This window comes from Ictidomys tridecemlineatus, chromosome 11, assembly GCF_052094955.1.
Source record: "Ictidomys tridecemlineatus isolate mIctTri1 chromosome 11, mIctTri1.hap1, whole genome shotgun sequence".
Taxonomy (NCBI): Eukaryota; Metazoa; Chordata; class Mammalia; order Rodentia; family Sciuridae; genus Ictidomys; species Ictidomys tridecemlineatus.
Genome location: NC_135487.1, coordinates 1,006,098 through 1,026,117, shown reverse-complemented (window position 1 = coordinate 1,026,117; position 20,020 = coordinate 1,006,098). Strand labels below are relative to the sequence as shown.

The following is a 20,020-nucleotide window of genomic DNA, read 5'->3' as shown; positions in this document are numbered from 1 at the left end:
AGTGGACTTGGAGCCTGGGCACAGGAATCCTTCTAAGGAAATAAAGAACACAAAGAAGCAGTTAGAAGCCCGTCTTCTTCACTTCACTGGACAAAGAATAGGAAGTTGGGAAGAGGTTAACTAAATTGGGGGTAGGGAGAAGGTCAGAGGGTTTGCTGTTTTTGAGACAGGGTCTGGCTAAGTTTCTTAGGGCCTCGATAAATTGCTGAATGAGGCTGGCACGAACTTGCGATCCTCTTGCCTCAGCCTCCTGAGCTGGGATTACAGGCCAAAAAGCAGTTGTTTTAACAAAGCCAGTGCAGAATTGTTGCGATGGCTGCAGCTTCTCATTGAATGAAGATAAGGATGTGGCTTTTACTTCCAGTGGGCGGGGAGGGAGGAACTTCACCTAGTAAACTCTCCATCTGTTTGGTTTCTTGTTTTCCTTTTTAGGTGAGCGCCAGGACCTGGCGCTTTGGATCTCGGGACTGTTGCATGCAAAGCAAGTGCTCTGCCACTGAGCCACAGCTCTAGTCTCATTTTCTACTTTTAAGAAACAGAAAGGGGGTCAGAACAGTCTTCTGCGGGTGCTGGAGGGCCAGGTCCTGAACTCCATTCTTATATGACACAAAACTGGAGGTAAACATACAGATGCATTTGCCTTTATCTGAGTAGGGCAGACATCCTCAGAGGACAGCTCCTACCGTCTGTTTATAGACTCCGTCCGTCCACAGCTTGCTGGTCAGCTTTGCTGGGTTTGCTGCACGTACAAATGAGCCCCAAGCCCCAGCCGATCAGCTGTGTCTGACCCCTGCTTATGTGTCCTGTTGGCACAGTGTGGCTGTGCTCTTCACGCCACCCTCATTCTGGGACCCAGGCTGAGTCAGCAGTGGCATCTGGAACGTGCCAGTCTCCTGACAGGCAGGTGAGGGCAGGAGACAGAGGTCACATCATGGCTCTTACAGCCACACAGATCTGCGGCAGGTCACTTCTGCTCATGGGCTGCTAGCCAGAGCTCGTTGTGTGTCTTGGAGGGTGACAGGGCACCGTCAGGTCTAAGAATAAGCTGGCCTGCTGTGGCACGGATGCTGGCAGGAGACCCACGACTCCTGGGTCAGAGACAGAGGACTCGACTCCTCACGGTGGTGCAGATCACATGGGCCACTGTGTGTCGCCCCACGTTCCAGGGCCTGTCGGGGCTGCGCACACGGTGGGCATCCTTGCTGCTGGGGGGCCCTGAGCTGGGGGAGTCCAGTGTCCCTGGACTGCACTGAGCTTGCTGCTCTTCCCCTCAAGGGTTTTCAGGACAAATTCCACGCTGGGCAGCTGCTGGGTGGACAGTGTTGAGGGCTTTCCATTGTTGACACCCTCAGCAGTGTGTGGGGACCCAAGAGGGCCCTCAGACAAGTGACCCTTCAGGATGAGCTCACACTGGAATGACAGCCCAGTCTGCCCGCTGTCGGATGTCTGACAAGAGTGGTCTCAGGTGGCCGGCCCTGAGCCCGTTCCTGCCGCTCACCCTGAGCATAGTTGGGGTGCCTTATAAGCAACAGACACTTTTCTCCTCGGTTCTGGAGGCTGCAAGATTTAAGGTCAAGGTGCCAGCAGATTTGGTGTCTGGTGAGGGCCTGTGTCTGGTTCACAGAGCCCCTCACAGCGTGGACAGAGGGAGAAGAGTCTCTCAGGGGCTCTGAAGTAAAGGCAGTGATCCCAGTCGTTCCAAAGGCCCCTCCTAACACCCTCACAATGGAGCGGGGACAAATCGTGGGCATTGGGTACAGTTACAGCATGGGGGCCAGCAGTGCCATGGTTGGCATCTTGCTCTGTTGGGAACTGGGTTGCCATTGTGTCACAACGATGCTGTCTCATCTCCTCCTCTTCTTCTTCCTTATTCTGAGAAGCCATAAATAAACAAATGAATACGTTGGGTCCCCGTGCAACAGGAAGTCCTCATCTGCTTTTCTGTGAACAGGGTGAGCTGTCTTCCCACGTTTGCCTCACACTGTGGTTTGGCTTCCTTTTCTTTGATTGCTGAACGTGGCTTCCTGCCTCCCCAAATGTCACCTCTCTGCTCTTGCCCGAGTTCTGCAAACACTGGGAAAGGTCTGCCCAGGACACAGATGCGTACATGTGCCTGAGGAAGGGTCATTGATAGGGTGGGGATCTCTGGACCCAAGACAGGTCCTGCTGAGTCACATTGGATGGGCCTCCTGTACCTTGTCTGAGTCTCAGACCCTGATGTCCACCTTTGCTGACCACACAGTATGTCCTCAGCCTCTGGGAGCATGCTCTCCACACCCTGGGAAGCGGGGACCCCAGTTTACCTGTGGGCTGGAAGATGCTGAGGCCTCCAGCTGCGTCCCAAGTGGACCCTGCACATGCCATCCTGCCTGTCCCCTCCAGCAAGGCCTGAGATGTGCACCAGGAGAAGCGAGCCTCAGGCAATGACTCCAGAGCCCCTGGTAAAGGACAGCTGACTTTGCCCAGTCCTGCAGTCCACACACTGCCCGTGAGCTTGGGGGTACCGGTGGCTCAGGGGTAGGACACTTGCTTGGCATCCTGTGCACAAAGCCCTGGTTTAATCCCTAACACGCTGAGCCCATTGCTTTCAGGGCAGACTCCTGACCCAGTGTGCCTCATTCCCTCCAGAGCAGCTCAGCACTCACCCTGCCTGGGGGCTGCCCCCCAGCACTGCTGCAGGACTGACCCTCTTGGGTCAGACTCTCTGAAAGCAGAATGGGGTCGGGGGCTCGCAGGTCACTCAAACTGCACCAAATGAATATCAAAAACTGAATGCACATCCAATGCACTGTCCACACGCAGACCCACCCGTCCCCTGCAGAGCCGGCCCTTTGCCATAGCACTCGGGGGTGGACCTTCAGGGTGCCTGCTCTGCTGTGATGGTGCATCCCACACAAGCGTGGAGATCCACAGTGTCCCCCTGAGGGCCCTGCTCCTCAACTGGCGGGTGGACCCACAGGGTCCTGCCTGTATTTTTCCCAAGGGCACTGTGCCCTCTTCACCTCTGGGAAGAGGAGGTTAAAAATCAAATGTACCGCAAGCATCTGGGGACTCTCCATACCTTCTGCTCAGTTTTACTGTAAACCAAACTACTCTAAAAAATAAAGTCCAAATACATCTGGGTTGTCATCAGCCTGTCTCAAGCGGGGGGCAAAGCCCAGGCTCTGCCAAAGAATAGGTGTTGTGCCCAGGTGGCCCCTGCAGCAGGACAAGGACCATGCCTGCTGCTTCCCTGCATGGGCAAGAAGGCCCTCAGTGGCTGCGATGGCCAGGGCCCCTGAGCTGAGGCTCAGTTTCCCACCAGGAAGCGGTCACTAGTTCAGCAACGCCCGTGAGAGCTTACAAGCTCTGCCGCGTCTGGGATCCTTCCACCGGGTCTTCACCTCTTTATCTCTTCACTGCCCATTTTTGCCCAAACTCTCTCAACCTAATAACAATCAGGGAAGGATTTTCCAAGGAAAAATGACACGTATCTGGGATTAGTGGAGCGTTGCAAGGGGAACTCGCATGTCACAATGAGCTCCAGCCTGTTCAGAAGGCTGAGGCAAGGAGACACTTTTGAAGGCAAAACGTGGAGGGTGACGTTGACACAATAATCCTGAGCCACCAGCATGAGTAACAAGGGTGATGCTGGCCAGGGACTGGATGGGCAGTTGCCAGGGAAAACTGCCCCACGGAAGGCGGGGGCGGGGGCTCTGAGCGACGGGCCCTCTCTTTGGCCCCTTGGGCAGAGCCTAGGCCAGGGGAGGGGTTTCTGTGTGAGGGACACGCAAGGGGCCCGCCGGCAAGGCTGTAGGTGGTGGCAGTCTGGTGACCCTCTGCTCCTGACCGTCTCCCAGCTTTACTTATTCCTGGCTCAAGTTCACCCTGAGAACCCTCCAGGAAGGGGAGCAGAGAGCTAGGAACAGAGGGCTCCCCCAGCTCAGGGTCTCAGCGGCAGAGACACCCGCTGTGTGCAGTCCGCATGGTGCCAGCATGGCCCAGGAACCCCAGAGGGCACGGGGCCCCTTGGTCCAGGTATGTACGTTGGCAGGTGAGATGAGACCTCTTGCCCCACAGCTGGGGAGGAGACCGGTCAGGGCCATGCTTCAGGGAAACAGCGGGATGGAGGCAATGAGGGGAGGGGCCCTAGCCCACAGCCCCACCCTGGAGGTCCCACCTCCCAGCCATGCCCCCAGCCATCTTTCCCTGGTGGACTCCTGGCCCTAGGAGCCCACCCTGAGCCCCCAGGGCTGCCCCCCGCAGGGCAGAGCTAGGGCCACCCGCTTCTTCCTCTGACTCCACACTGGGCTCTCAGCATTTTTCCCGGCTGGCCAGTTCCTGTTGGTGCCTGTGTCCTCTCCGCGTGTGTCCTGTGGGCACGGCCTGGTGGATGGAGGGTAAAGTGACTGGCATGGTGCTGGGGGGAGGGTCTGCTGCAGAGGGGTCCAGGTGGACAGGCGCCTCTGACCTGAAAGAGTGGATTCCTGGTCACTCCATGCTCAGCCAGGTTCCCTCCCAGGGCTGACCCTTAGCTACCTGGAGCAGCTGCTGTCCAGTGACTGGCGGAGGAGGGTCAAGCTGACTCAGCTGAGGCTTTCCGGAGGCCACGTGGCAGGATGGCACCTTCCTCTTCCCCATCCAGCACCCCACCCCCACCCCCGGTCTCCACCTCAGTGTCTCCTCTTCAGGGCCCCAGAACCTGGCACTGAGGTCCCACCAGGCCCTGTCCCTCCAAGGGCCCTCCCTGATTAGACACCCCACTTCTGTCTAGTGGCCTCTTTTCCACGGCACAGTTTACGAGCAGACTGTAGCAAGGCCGGCAGACTGTAGCAAGGCCGGCAGACTGTAGCAAGGCCGGCACACTGTAGCAAGGCCAGCAGACTGTACCAAGGCCCGCAGACTGTAGTAAGGCCGGCACACTGTAGCAAGGCCGGCAGACTGAAAACCCCCCTCCCCCCACCACCGAGAAGCTGGCTGGTTTCAGATCCCTGGAGGAGGGAGTGCCCCGTGTTACCAAGGGCCACGTGGGGAAGCACCGGGGGTCTGTCGGAGGCAGAGGAAACGAGGGCCCGCTGGGGCAAGAGCCTCCATTGTGGTTTCTGTGGTAAAGGCCAGGCGAGGCAGGGTGAGTGGGCTGAGGACCCACAGTGTGAGACATTTCAGTGGACTCTGGGAGGCAGGGACTGTCCCTCGTTGCCCAATGACCTGGCTCTCCTGGGGAGGGCAGTCTGCCCAGGGTGAAGAAGCTGTCTGAAATCCAAATACAGAATAAAGCCACCTTCTTTGGACAGGCGTCCTGCACCGTGCTGTTCCCACAGACCTCACACAGCAGGTGGGTGTGGCCCTTGACGAGACATCTCTGGGCACCCCTGGGAAAGGCCGGGGGCTCCAGGATGAACCTCCACGGAGCCCTCTAGCAGCCTCAGGTGCTGTGGCCAGCTGCTGGGGAGCATCGTCCCCCTCGGCTGGCCACATCTCAGCTCACAGCGATGCTCTTAGACCCAGCTCCTGCTCCTGGATCGAGCTCCGTGGGCCCTGGAAAGAGCACGTTCTGCTCCTGAGTCAGGCTAAGTCCACCTCTGTGCTTGAGGTCTTCGGCCTGCTCCTTCTGCCAACCTGGGAGCCGTGGGTGGGGTGCCCTTCCGTCCCGTTGTGCAGTGCTGCTCAGTTCATCTGGAGCTTTGCCGTTGGGTGATGATCCAGAACGGCCAGTCCAGAAGGGCCCTCCCGTGCCCCAGGGCTGGGGGACCCAACAGAGGCAGACAGTCTGCTCTGTGCCCAATGAGATTTACTGGGGACTTAGGGACAAAGTTGCCTGGCAGCAGAAGAAGGGTCTGCCCCATGATTGGGTCAGAAGGAGGGGCTGTCAGACAGCCAAAGGTCCGTGGCTCATCTCAAGCCCACGTGCAGGTCGGCAGGCCCCGCTCTGGACCACGGCTGCACGACAGCCCACGTCCCACTCCCATGGCCTGCCCTTTAGAGCTTGCTGGGAAATCATCCGGGGAACGCAGGCCAGGTGCTCAGAGGCCACAGTGGCCAAGACACTTAGGGCGGCACCCGAGGTCAGGCGGGATCCCCACAGTGGATGTGGCTTTCTGGTGGATTGAGCCCCCCAGGGTAGTGAAGTCCCTCCTTGTGCCTGTGGACTCCTGGGGGTGGCGTCTCTGGGGTAATGCGGTCTCCCTCACGCCTGCCCAGTCTACCCACAGCAGATATTTAGAATGGGATTCTCGCCGATGGCATTCTCTTCCACAATCTGCCACTCTCTGCCTCTCTGTCACTGACAGAGCCACTGTCTCTGCCTGGGCCACTGACATTAACATTTAACTCTTTATTAATGTTCCACAGATTTAAAAAATGGGTAGACAGATACAGAGAGAATCAACAAGAATAGGGTATAAATTCTGCAAAACAGAATTGAAACTCGCATAATGAAGGAAATTATATTTCACATGAAAAAAAATGACCACTCCAAAAAAAAAAAATAAAAGGGAGAGGAAATAAAAAGCAGCCCACATCCCTCTCTGCACACCTGGGCTGAACATGGAGCTACAGAAAGGAGGCCACGGAGCTCCCTGAGCCTGCGGGCAGGCAGCAGCTCTGAGCCTGGGTCGCCCTGCAAGGGGCTCGGCATGGAGGAGCCAGCTGTCCATCAGCAGGAGCTGCACAGGCAGAGGGGCCGGCCAAGTCGCAAGCTGCCGCAGTCCGGCTGCAGCAAAATAACCGGGGGGGTGACCAGCAACTTGTGTACATTGATACAGCAGGAGTGGGAGCTGTTCATTGTAGGACAGGAGGGGTCTATATACATAACTAATTACACACAGCTTATCTTAATTAACATAAAGGAGATACAGCAGTCAGCCAACCAGGAATCTCCACACTTAAGGGCTCGCTGGCGTGACTTCACAAACCACTCCCTCTGCAAAATGCCAGGCGCCATCCCGACTAGTTTACAGACCCTAACAGCAAGCAGAGCCAGAGACCCGAGTGGACCTGGGCTTACACCTCCCAGTGCCCCCGCACGCACACACCCGCACACCTGGCTCCTGGTGCCGCACACGTGCAGGGGAGTGATCCTAGGTCTGTCCCCCCACACCCGGAAGCTGGCTGGCCCGTCACTGTGGCTCCTGGGGTGGGTCTGACACTCTGTTCTTTAGGAAGCAACCAGGGCTCTTTGGAGGCCAGGCCCTGCTGGGCGGGAACTTAGGGACGCTGTCACTGAGGGGTGGGGACTGGGCAAAGGAGTGCTCTGGATGGAGCCAGGGACTTGAACCCTGGGGGCAGAACTAGAGACTGTAGTCAAGGGGCAGGTGAGCAGTGTCAGGGCAGAGGGGAAGAGACACCCTGCCATCCCTCCTGCTGAAGCAGTTTTACAGTTAGGTAGTCAGTGTAGTTAGGTAAATCGGGTCTAATATCGAGTGAAATCTAAGATGGAGGCCATGCTGGGAATGGCTCAGGGAAAACACACAATTCATGGAATGTTAATGAAGTTCCGGAAAGGCCCTAGGCCAAAGTCCACCTGGAAGAAGTGTTAATGAACAGCCCCCAACAGATTTGGAGATGGCCCATCCCAGAGAAGTGATAATCCCATCCCAAAAGGTGATAATTAGGTCCACCTGGGTCCCACTCCTCGGGCCCTCCAACGTACATTCCATCACCAAAACTATAAAAAGGGGAACACATTGCCCGCCAACTGGATTCCACCTCCTGGGTCCCCTTCTTCCTCCGGGAGAATTCTTTTCTGCTGTCCTTTAATAAACTTCTAATCTCTACTCTGACCTTGCCTCGCGTGCTTCTTTGGTGTTATTCTTCAACATCGGGGAAGCAAGGACTCGTCACCGGTCAACAGCGGTAACACTGCCACTCCCTGAGGGAAGAGCAGGAGGCTGGGACAGTGGAACTGTGCCGCCATGACGAGGTGCTGCTGCCACCGCGTGCCGCAGGGGAGTCCGGTGGTCAGTGAGATGCACACAGTGGTGGGCATCTAACCAGAATATGTACTTTATGACAAAAGTGAGAGGACAGAAACCACTTACAAAATCACCCCAAATTGGAATAGTCACTTAATGCCACACTCCTGGCAGTCCCAGCCCCGTGAGGTAGCGTCCACAGACACACCCTCCAAATGAGCAGCCTGAGGTTCGGGAGGGCTGGAGCCAGAGGCAGCCTCGCTGTGTCCTCATGGTGCTGGGCCTCTGCAGGACGCTGCACCAGGGCTGCTGGGGGGGCTCTGGACCCCCTTTGACCGATGGGGACCGCTGTGACATCTCCCTGAGCCAGAGCCCTGTCTCTCCTGCTCCTGCAGCTGGAGCTAGCCTAGGGCAGGTGCCGCACTCCTGCCAGGTATGCGTCTGCTTCCGGTAGGTTGAGTCACCCGGTTCCCAACCCTGTGGCTCATCGATGGGGGCCCACTGCCCTCAACACCGGTGCTGTCTCCTCCTCCGCCACCGTGGTGACTTTTGGAGCCTGGGTGACTGCAGACTCACCGGCTTCCTCCGCTACTTGCGGCTGCAAGGAATGAGGCAGGGTGAAGACCTGCCTTCAGGGCCCCACCCCAGCCTCCTGGTTCCCAGGGGCACCCAAGTCCATTCAAGGGATCAGCATGGCTGCAAGATAAGGACCCAGGGCCACTGACCAGCTGGGAGACCCCTCCCACCCTCCACCGGCCTAGAACACCAGCCCCAGGGGTCGGGTGGGCCTTGATACCTGCAGCACAGCCATCTCGCTGGGCTCAGAGCCTGTAATACAAAGACAGCGTCAGGAGGGGCCAGAGTCCCCCACCAGGGCCCACAGGCCCACAGAACGGGGTGGCAGCCAGGTCTTGGGCCTCTTGCTCTGTGGCCTTTCCCCAGAGAATGACCTTTTCTGAGACAAGGTGAGATGGTCCAGGGACGTAGCTCCCTACCAGGCCTCATTCCCGGGGTCTAACATAGGGAAACAGGCCCTGGCCTGATGCTACGGCTTAGACGGGAGGTCGCCCCCAAAGCCCATAAGGGAGACCATTCAGGAGTGTTCGGAGGTGAGACGGGTTATGGACGCTGATCAGAGCATCGGTTCAGGGGCAAGGGTCCACCGCAGGAGGGGTGGGCAGGGGTGCTGTTCCTGGTGTCCCTGGTTCCATGTCCGGAGCTGCTTCCCTCCCCCACACTCTCTGCCTTCATGTTCTGGCTCACTTTGGGCCCAGAGCTGTGGAGTCAGCCACCTGTGTTCTGAGACCTCTGAAACCATGAGCCCCAAATAAGCTTTTCTCCCTCAAAAACAGTTCTTGTGAGATCTTTGGGTCACCACAGAGAAACAGTTGCCGACCGCGCCTGGCACCCCCAGGCCAAGGCTCGCTGCAGCCCCACATCACCTGACAGCAGGGACGGCACTTCATAGAGGAGGCCCCGTTCCCAGGAGCAGAGCCCCTGGGTTGGGCTGAGAAGGGGGACCGGCCACTCCTGGCCTGCTGCAGTGCCCTGCACCTGGGAGACCCAGGGCTGAGACACAGGTGTCTGACCCAAAGCCCAAGCGTGTGGCCCACCTGGCCCCTTGGCTTTCTGTGGGGTGCCTGTTCCCCTGGACTGTGCCCAGGGCGGCACACTCTGCGCTGAGCCTGGCACAGCCGGGGAGGAGAGTGGAACGCTGGCCAAGGGCTTGTGGGTAGGTGGACGATGCCTGGGCTGCCCAGTGGGGACACAACCTTGTCCTTGGTGGCCAGCCACCGACCCCCAGCCCCAGGCTCTCCCTCCCCACAGGCCCCACAGGCGGATGGGGGCCAGGGCCCCTGCTCCAGTGGGCAGCAGGTAGGACCCTCGGGTCCCCCAGGGAAGCCGCCTGACACCTGGGCCCCGGGCAAAGCAGGAAACCCAGCCCCCTCCGCTAATGATGCCTCGGAGAAGAGCCAAGAATCCCGGGGATGTCCTGGTGGCTGCCCCCCAGGGCTTGTGGGGACACAGTTGTGGCGTCCCTGAGCTGCCCCTGCTGGGGCCCTAACCCTGACAGAAAGAGCCACACTGCTTACCAGATAGCCTTTTCCTCCTCACCCACATCATCAGGACGATCACCACGGAGAGGGGGAGGACGGACACAAAGACATAGAACCACCGGGACAGGGAGCAGGAGGCGTCCCTGCTGCTGGTCCCCCGCTCGGCTTCCACGGCAAAAGGTCCGCGGCACCTAGGGGACAGCAGTCTGTGAACCGAGGCCCTCAGACCCCAGGAGGGTCCTGCTCTGGGTGGCTCAGTGCGGCTCTGTGACCGCAGGCTTGTCCCACTCTCCCAAGCCCTTTGGGGAAGACAGAGGCAGAGAGACCAGGGAGGGAGCCTGAGCTGGAAACGAAGGGAAAGCCCCGGGGCGTGGACGAGAGTCAGATGGCAGGGCCTGCACCCTCCCTAGGGCGAGCAAACCTCCACCACAGGGCCCCCCAGGACCCAGGTCAGTCCTGGGGCCTGGGACTTGGCTCAGGAGCAGTGGGGTCCTCACTTTGAGAACTGCTCCTTCCAGAAGTGCAGGCAGCCCCCGACCTGGACACCCGAGACCCAGGCCCACAGAGGTGGACGGTGAGCAGCAGCTCTGCTGGGCTGCTCCAGGCAGGACCCACCTGCACCTGCAGGAGCCACATCAGCGTGGCTGCAAGGACCCAACAACGCAGCTGCTCCAAGGCTGCGTTCCAGACTCACGTGGCCTGTTTGTGGGGTGCAGGCCCCTAGCTGCTCTGCTGGTGACAGAGGTTCCACCCAGTGTGGGACATGAGGCACTGCCTCTGGGGACAGGGCCCTCGTTTCCCAGGGCAGTTGGAGGAGCCCCTTCTCCCTAGGGCAAAGGGAGACCCCTGGGATCACCTACGTGGTCCAGGGAAGGCATTGCTCCAGGGTCCCGTTGGGTGAGAAGGTCCCCAGTGAGCAGTTGGCACACACTGTGTCCTGGCTATCTGTACCTGGGGGTGGAGAGGGATAGGCAGAGGGGCCATGGGCTCCAGGCCAGGTGGAAACTGGGCTTCCCTGGGGCGGGGCCTGGGGTCTGTCTCTTCTGGGACTTGCATTTCCTGAAGGACTGGGTTATGGTGGGGATGGTGTTTGGAACTGTCCTGGTCATCCAGAGGCAGGGAATCAGATCCCAGGGTCCCCTGGGCCTTCCTTCCATAGGTGATACGACACTGGGTGGGAGCTGGGGGTCACACTTCACACCCAGGGAGCATGGTGCCCTGACCACAGGCCACCCCATCCACCTGGGCTCCCCGCCTGGTGTGTGAGAGAAGTGGGAGGACTCAGGGCCTGACCACGAGGTGAGGCCACCAGGGCCACTCCCCCCTGCCCCCCCCCCCCGCTCTCCCCTGCTGCAGGGCCTCCCTCCTTTCTTGCTGCCAGGACAGGGCTGGGAGGGTTGGGCCTGGTCTGGCCAAGATTTCTGTCCCTTTAAAGACCCCCAAGCTGGCCATGATGTCCAGGGCATCAGGGGCTCAGGCAGCAGGGTGGCTGGGAATGAAGGTGAGTTTGGGGTAGACGCCTCCGACCGGCTCACCTCTCCTCTGTACCCTCTGGCCAGGGTGGCAGATGGTGTGGGGCAAGCACATGATACAGTGGTCCCTGTCCTCGGCCTCGCAGAAATAGCCTTGGCGACAGCCGCACACCGTGTCCTGCATGCTGGAGCACTTCTGCCTGGTGTCCAAGCCCAAGGCTGGAACCCAAGAGAGCCTCTGAGAGCGAGGAAGCTGCCGGGGCCAAGGAGTGTCCCTTCCAATGGGAGGGTGGAACTGGACAGCTCCGGAGGGCTAGGGGCTCGGCCCCAGGCCCGGGGAGGGCTGGGGATGGGGAGCACTCGGGGCCCCAACGCTGCCAGTTTCTGAGGTGCTGGACACAGAGGGCCAAGGAGGAAGACAGACCACAGGGCGCATGGCTATGCAGATGGGACCCCAGGGATGAGGAGTTGGGGCCTGTGACCCTCCTCACCGATGGAGGCAGGCTGGCCTGTGGCCAGGTGGGGATTTGCCCCCGGCTGGTGGTGCCCCATGAAGGGCCGGAGCCTGAGCTCAGGGAGGCCCAGGTGGCATGACCTGCAGGCAGCTCCTGCAGGGAGAGCCCTTGGAGGTGGGTGTGCTGGGGCAGCAGCTGCTCAGCTCCTACCTGGGTCACAGACGCGGCAAGGCAGACACTGGCTCAGGCCGTTGGGGTGGGCGGTGTAGGTCTCCGGGGGGCAGGGTATGCACACTGTGCCTGTCAGCTCACTGCAGGCCTGCTTCACGTGGTAACCTGCAGCCCAGGGTGTCCACAGCTTCTCAGCCACAGGGGGCCGGGCGGGAGCCCACCCCTCACAGCCATCCGAGCCCCAAGCAGGTGTGACACCAACCATAAGGACCCTAGGACACTGCGCTGCTCCCCGGGGAACACGCAGCCCCAGCTCTTCCAAGGCTGGGCCTGCGTTGGAGCAGGTTGGAAGTTCTGGCAGAACACGGGGCCTCCTGGGACACCTCACCTGGCTGTGGTCCTGTCCCCCTGTAAGCCTCAGCCTGCAGCCATCCAGGCCAGCTCTGTCCCCCAGGACCACACTTGGGTAGTAGAGCAGCGAGAATCCCACGGTTTGAGGAGCCAGGCTCCAGAGGACTGCCCCTACTGTCTCTGCCCCGGGGCCAGGGGTTTCACGCCACCCTGAGTGTGGCAGAGGACAGAGGCTCAGGGAGCTGGCCTCAGGGCGGCTCCTACCTGGGCTGCACTTGGGGCAGCATTCGGTGCCCACAGGGTACTCCTCCTCTCTGCACAGGAACTGGGCAAGGGCACACGGGGGGGATCCCAGGAGGAGGAGACACAGGGCCTGCAGGAAGGGGACAGGCATTGGAGAGGAGCTGCCCCGCTGCCCCGTGGGCTCCATCAGGCTGTGCATGTCCTCGATATCCCTCTGTGTGCTGAGGGCCATTGCCAAGTAGGAATGACGCATCAAAATTTCCTCTAAGCAACATGGGGTACGCTGATTATGTAGAGATGTTAATGAACAAGGGCAAGTCTTGGCAGCTGCAGTACAACAGGCTTTAGATGCCAGGCCAAAAACATGCTACAATTGTGAACAAACAGGACATTTTAAAAGGAGTTGCCCCATAGGAGGAGGGTTTAACAAAACTAGAAATCAAAGGAATAGAATACCGGGTATTTGCCCATGATGCCGTAGAGGGAGACATTGGGCTAATGAATGCCGTTCTCAAACCACCATAGAGGTTTGATCTAAATACCTGATCCTTGTCCCTTATCAAAACACGGACAAGGATCAGGTATTTACCCACGATATCGTGGAGAAAGGCATCAGGCTTCATTGCCAAAAAACGGACTGGGGGGCCCAATGCTCCGGGGCCCACAACCACAAATATACGGGGCAGTGGAGGAACCCAGCAACACCATCAGGGTGGTGCCCAGGACACATTGTCCATTAAATCCCTCATCAGACAAACCCGAGGGAGTGCAGGGTTGGACATCTGTGCCTCTGCCAGAGCAGTACTAACTCCAGAGATGGGAGTTCAAATCATTCCCACAGGAGTAAAAGGACCTCTTCCCCAAGGAACAGTAGGCTTATTATTGGGACGTAGTTCATCTACATTAAAAGGACTTATGATAAGTCCTGGGGTAATTGATCCCAATTATGTAGGTGAAATAAAAATTATAGCTAGTTCTCCAAGAGGTATATCAGTAATTTCACCTGGAGATAGAATAGCACAGTTGTTAATAATACCCAGCCTACATGATGAATTTTCCAGTTGTAATGTAGAAAGAGGTTCCAAGGGATTAGGCTCCACAGGTGTAGATTGGGCTATGCTGTCTTTAAATTTAGATTCTCGCCCAATGCTAAAATTAAATATTCACGGACATGACTTTAATGGGCTACTAGATACAGGTGCAGACCTTAGCATCATATCTCTTCAAGAATGGCCAAAACATTGGCCATTACAACAAGCCACTCAAACGCTTCAAGGCCTAGGAGTGGCAACTAATCCCCATAGAAGTGCGATGGTATTAGATTGGAAGGATCCTGAAGGATGTGAAGGAACTATACAGCCATATGTATTGGATCATCTTCCGATTAATTTATGGGGACGAGATGTCCTAGATCAACTAGGTTTGACATTAACAAATAACATCAATCCTAATGTGCCCACTATTATGGCTAGACAAGGTTTTAGGAAAGAAAAAAGATTAGGAAAACAAGAACAAGATATAGCAGCACCAATACAAATAGATCAAGGAACAGACAGACATGGGTTGGATTTTCAGAAAGGGCCACTGAGATAATCAAAATTACTTGGAAATCAGAAAGACCAGTATGGGTTCCTCAGTGGCCCCTGACTAAAGAAAAGGTACAAGCAGCCAATGACCTGGTCAAACAACAATTAGCGGAGGGACATATACAACCTTCCGTATCTCCCCATAATATTCCCATTTTTGTCATCAAAAAGAAATCTGGTAAATGGAGATTATTGCAAGATTTAAGAGCCATTAATAATGAAATGGTTATTATGGGACCTGCTCAATCAGGGATTCCTCAATTGTCTGCTTTACCAAAAACCTGGCATGTTTTAGTTATAGATATTAAAGATTGCTTTTTTTTTCGATTCCAATTCATCCCGAGGATAGTCCACGTTTTGCATTTACTATCCCTGCATTAAATCATGAAGGTCCTGATCAGAGATATGAATGGAAAGTACTCCCTCAAGGGATGGCTAACAGCCCAACTATGTGTCAAATTTATGTTAACAAAGCAATCCAGCCACTTAGAAATCAAAATCCTGAACTACAAATATTTCACTATATAGATGATGTATTATCAGCACACAAGGCTAAAAACACATTGCTAGAATGTTATGCCACACTTACAAACTTGTTAAAAAATTATAATCTAGAGATAGGAATAGATAAAGTACAATTAAATTTTCCAATTAATTATTTAGGAGTTCTATTATCGTCAACCATGGTCCGTCCACCTAAAATTCAAATACGAGTAGATCAACTCAAATCACTTAACAACTTTCAAAAGTTATTAGGAGACATAAATTGGATAAGGCCTTATCTAGGCATACCAACAGGAGAGTTGGGACCTTTATTTGATATCCTAAAAGGTCCATCAGATCCAAATTCACCCCGAATGTTAACTCCTAACGCTAGAAAGGCATTAAAAATTATTGAAACATATATGGAAAATATGCATCTGGATAGAATTGATATAAGTTTCCCTTTATTATTTATTGTACTACCAACAAAAAATATTCCTACAGGAGTATTTTGGCAGGAAGGTCCATTATTGTGGATACATTTATCTTATTCTCCTAACACTATTCTTACTAGGTATCCTGAGGCTATAGGACAATTAATACTCAAAGGTATAAGAGCAGCAAAGGCAGTGTTTGGAATTTCTCCCAATAAAATTATTACTCCATATACTATGGATCAAATTGATGAGTTAGCTAATGAGTTAAATACTTGGGCAATAATCATGTGTAAATCGAATGTTTCATTTGATAATCATTCACCATCTAATCCTTTGTTGTCTTTTTGGTCTAAGCATCCTGTAGTTTTTCCTAAAATGACAAGAAAAACACCTATCATGAATGCTCCAATTATATTCACTGATGGGTCAAATAATGGTACAGCAGCAATAGTTACCCCTGATCAAACTTTTACATTTTTAGTACCCAAACAATCAGCTCAAAAGGTAGAGCTTAATGCAGTATTACAAGCTTTTGTGATGTTCAAAGATTCTGTATTTAATTTATTTTCTGATAGTCAGTATATAGTTAATGCTATAATATCCCTTGAAGATGCTGGTAGGATTTCCCCTTCCTCTACTGTTTTCTCTTTATTTTCCACTATACAAAGTCTAATTTGGGACAGAAAAGATCCATTCTTTATAGGACATATGAGGGCACATACAGGATTGCCTGGAGCCCTTAGTTTGGGCAATGATTTAGCAGATAAAACTACACATGATATACATATTTTTTCTACTGTAGAAGAAGCTACAAATTTTCATAAAAGGTTTCATGTTAATGCTAATACTTTACAAAAGCGTTTTAAAATAACTAAGGAACAAGCCAGACATATAATAAAACAATGTCAAAATTGTGTGACCTTTTTACCACAAGTTAATCTTGGAGTCAATCCTAGAGGACTGATACCTAACCATATTTGGCAGATGGACGTCACACACTTGCCAGAATTTGGAAAATTAAAATATTTACATGTTACAGTTGGTACTTCTTCCGGATTTTTGATGGGCTCCCTTCATGCCGGAAAAAAAACTAAAGATGTTATAGCTCATTGCTTACAAAATTGCGTTCCTAAACAGTTAAAAACAGATAATGCCCCTGGCTATACTTTACCTCTTTTAAACAATTTTGCTCATCATTTGGCATTACTCATATAACAGGAATCCCATACAATCCACAGGGACAAGGCATAGTTGAAAGAGCTCATCAAACTATTAAAACGTACTTATTAAAGCAAAAAGAGGGAATTGGAAAGGGGTATATATCCCCCAAAGACAAACTTAAAATAACGCTTTTTACTCTAAACTTTCTAAATTTGGATTCATCAGGACTTAGTGCTGCGGAAAGACATATATATCCAAAAAATGTACATAAGCCCAAGGTACTTTGGAAAGATATTCTAACAGGACAATGGAAAGGTCCTGACCCAGTGATTGTCTGGAGTCGGGGTTCCGATTTGGATTCCAGAGAGATTAACTAAAGCAATTTCTACAGAAAAAGAAGATGATTTGACTCAAATCCATAACAGCTGATATCCAGAGCTCCAGCTTGGCTATCCTTACATCTACAACAGTGATTAACCAGGATGCTTTTTTCAATATCTATTTTATTATTGCATTTTTCCCACATCATAAAGTTCTATTTTATTTTTGAGCTCATACAAACCTAGGTTAATGTTTTTCTGATCAGTTTTATTTTTTGACTGGAGTTTTTAAACATTGCAATGGAGATTTCACCTGGGTAAAGCTACAAGGCCTTTATTGTCTTATGTGTTGTATATTATGTGTACACTTCTGTTTTGTGTTGTATGTTTGTATGTGTGTATGTCCATATTTCATATGAGGAGTGCTCATGAAAAAATGGATCCGAATTATTATTTTTTTATTCACGTGATTTAAATGGTTTAATTTAAATTAGGTAAACAGCTGTTAAGGATTGTTTTTAAAGGTGGTTAACAGGTCTGTTTGTTTACTAATTTAAATTAGGTAAACAGCTGTTAAGGATTGTTTTTAAAGGAGGTTAACAGATCTGTTTGTTTACTTTCACCTTTCCTTTTCATTATATTTAATAATTCTGTTCAGGATAATTTCTCTTTAGCATCATTGCCAGAATTCCCATCTCCATCCCAGTGTCGGTGAAGACTAAGATAAAACCAAACTACAGCTTCTATGATAGCTATCACAGTAAACTGTATAAACTGATGCATCAATGAATATAACTCAACAAGTAATGCTCAATCAAGGACTCGATTTACTTTGGGAGGAAATGGACATATTGATAGACTCCTCTGATTTGAACTGCTTGCAGAACTTGCCTGGACTATATATCAGTTGTATGCATTGTGAACTATCGTCTGGTGCAGCGAATTGTGGTAGTGCTGGTATATCTTTGCTGATGGTGTCACCAGCAAAGATATGCCAGCACTTTTTCCAAAGGAGCTGTCAATTGTCTTGGTGTCGTGGCATTTCTGTATCCTCCTCCCTTCTACTAGTGATGGTCTAAAATTTGGGGGCCAACAGAGGTGAGACAAAGAACCTCACCCTCCCACACTGGCACCAAGGCTAAATTTGGGGGCCAACAGAGGTGAGGCAAGAACCTCACCCCCCCACACACTGGTGCATAGGCCTATCCACAGGTGTGGCTGTATGCTGGACCGGTAGTCAGTGACGGGTTTGATCTGATTGCAGTGGTATCAACCTAAGACAGGAGGCTGACGCCTAGAGATCAGTTTTTCCCATGACGGGTAAGAACCATATGTTGAATTGGACAACCTACCAGGCACGGTCCTTAAGCCACATTGCTTGTTGTTTAATTAGTCAGAAGGGGGGAGATGCTGAGGGCCATTGCCAAGTAGGAATGACGCATCGAAATTTCCTTGCCAGCGTACCCCATGTTGCTTAGAGGAAGGACTCGTGGAAATGGACTTGCCTTGGACATTCACTGTGACATTGCATGTGTGTTTGAGAAAGGTGACCCTGCTCAAGGACCAGGGTGGATCCAAGCTTAGTGTGTATCCTGCAGGTTTTAGGAAGTATCCTCGCTCCTTGGGTTTAGGGTGTTCCCGGTTTAGGACAATCTGGGTTTAGGGCAGTTCCAGGTTTAAGGTTATTCCTGTTGGGAATAGGGCGTATCCTGCTGCCTGAGTTCCCGTTGTGTGAGTTCGGGAATAAAGAATTGCTGTTTGAATCTGCAAAGCTGTGAGTGGCTCGAGATCTTGTGCCCAGCCAGACTGCGGCATCTGTGGAGTGGGGAAACAGCACCCCAGGGCTGGGTGGCCCTGGTAGGGCTCAGGGTATGACCTTGAGAGACCCTCACAGCCTCAAGTGGAGTGGAACTGAACACTCTTCCAGCCTCCAATCCCCTGCCTGACAATGTGGGACCCAAGAGCCCCATACCTCCCTAAGGAGCCACAGTCCCACTGGACAGACACCCTGCCAGCCTCCCTGCTGGGCTGCTGCCCCTGGGGAGGTCACACCCTGGGTTGGGCAGACAGGCTGGTCAGGGCCCGGGAGAGGGTGGCCCTGGTAGGACCTTGGGCTTACCCATCGGGGCAGGCAGGAAAGCCACCCTGACAGGAAGCCAGTCCCTGCCCAGCCTTGGACTCTATCTGCCCAGCCAGTCCTCGCCCAGCCCTTGGACTCTATCTATCTGCCCTGAACACACGTGGTGCTTATCAGCAGAAGAGCTGTGGGGGAGATCGGCTCCACTTGCTCCAGGGCCCACACGAAGACACGGGGCACTCGGCTGCCAAGAGCCGCGGGAAGTCCCCATCCCCTTGGGGCTCACCCCTGCCCCCAAACCCAGGACAAGGGCAGTGCCCAGAGACCTGGGTCAGCTCCAGGAAGCTGAACATCTGGGACACAAAGGCCCATATGAGCTGGGGACCCAGACATGGCCAAGTGCAGAGGCCAGGGGAGGGGACCCAGACATGGCCAAGTGCAGAGGCCAGGGGAGGGGACACAGCTGGGGGCGACTCTGGGGCAGGAGGGGTTGGAAGGCATGGGGACACAGAAGAGCTCGGGGACTCACCAGCTTCAGGGCATTGGCTGTAAGCTCCTGGCTCCACCAGGGAAGCCCCCAGCCTGGCAGAGGCTGCATGTCCCTGGTCAGGGCTCCTCAGGCCCCGGAGCCCCACCCGCAGGACCAGGCTCAGGGCCAGGACTCGCCCTCATAACCCCCAGCATCTGAAAGAGAAAGAGAAACTGACTGGAGTGCAAGCTCCAGTCCCCGCAGAGCCCTCTGCCCCCTGGGCCCTGACACAGGAGTGACTGGTTGGAGGGGCCAGGGTAGCTTCCTGCAGAGCAGGAGGGTCTTAGCCCATGGAGAGGACCAAGCTGAGGTCCCACTAAGCTCAGGGTGGGCCTGCGGGAGGCAAAGCAGAGGGCATGGACACTGCTAGGAAGGGGCCGGCAGGCAGCCCGTGGGACAGGAGCCTCAGAGCCACTGAACCAGCTCAGGGGTGCCCAGAAAGTCCTCTCCTGCCCCGTGCCCAGCCCCCTCTGGGTCCTCCGGAAGCGCCCCCCAGAGAGCGCCTACCTTTCCAGGCCCACCGTAGCTCCCAGCGACTTGAGGATTTCCTGCCGCTTCCTGCTGCTGGCCTAGTCCCTGAGTGTGCTCCCTCCAACAGGCCACTCCCCCCACAGGCTCCTCCCCACACTTCCTGCCTGCTCCTTCCCAGCACAGGCTGGAAGGGGTGACTGTCCATCAGCACCTGGGAGCAGGGTCCAGCCTGACCCCCTTGCCATCCTGGAGCGGGCCCCCACTCGTCCCCTGGGAGGCAAGCAGACTGGGCAGTTTGGAGCACGACAGAGCCTT

The 20,020-nt window shown here is 54.3% G+C and overlaps 1 protein-coding gene and 1 long non-coding RNA gene across 2 annotated transcripts; both read right to left on the bottom strand.

Moving 5' to 3' along the window:
- Positions 1 to 56: 56 nt before the first annotated feature.
- Positions 57 to 4,509, bottom strand: LOC120890592 (uncharacterized). The gene is made up of 2 exons (XR_005734891.2): positions 2,304 to 4,509; positions 57 to 1,872 (listed from the first exon to the last, which is right to left on the bottom strand). It is a non-coding gene; the product is annotated as an uncharacterized LOC120890592 (long non-coding RNA).
- Positions 4,510 to 7,959: 3,450 nt separating this feature from the next.
- Tnfrsf14 (TNF receptor superfamily member 14) lies at positions 7,960 to 19,889 on the bottom strand. The gene is made up of 9 exons (XM_078025058.1): positions 19,742 to 19,889; positions 19,235 to 19,389; positions 12,663 to 12,771; positions 12,087 to 12,212; positions 11,485 to 11,640; positions 10,810 to 10,900; positions 9,986 to 10,140; positions 8,689 to 8,720; positions 7,960 to 8,490 (listed from the first exon to the last, which is right to left on the bottom strand). Exons 2-9 carry the CDS (start codon positions 19,301 to 19,303, stop codon positions 8,377 to 8,379), a joined length of 852 nt encoding a protein of 283 aa, XP_077881184.1. The 5' UTR covers positions 19,304 to 19,389; positions 19,742 to 19,889; the 3' UTR covers positions 7,960 to 8,376.
- Between the last annotated feature and the right edge of the window lie 131 nt (positions 19,890 to 20,020).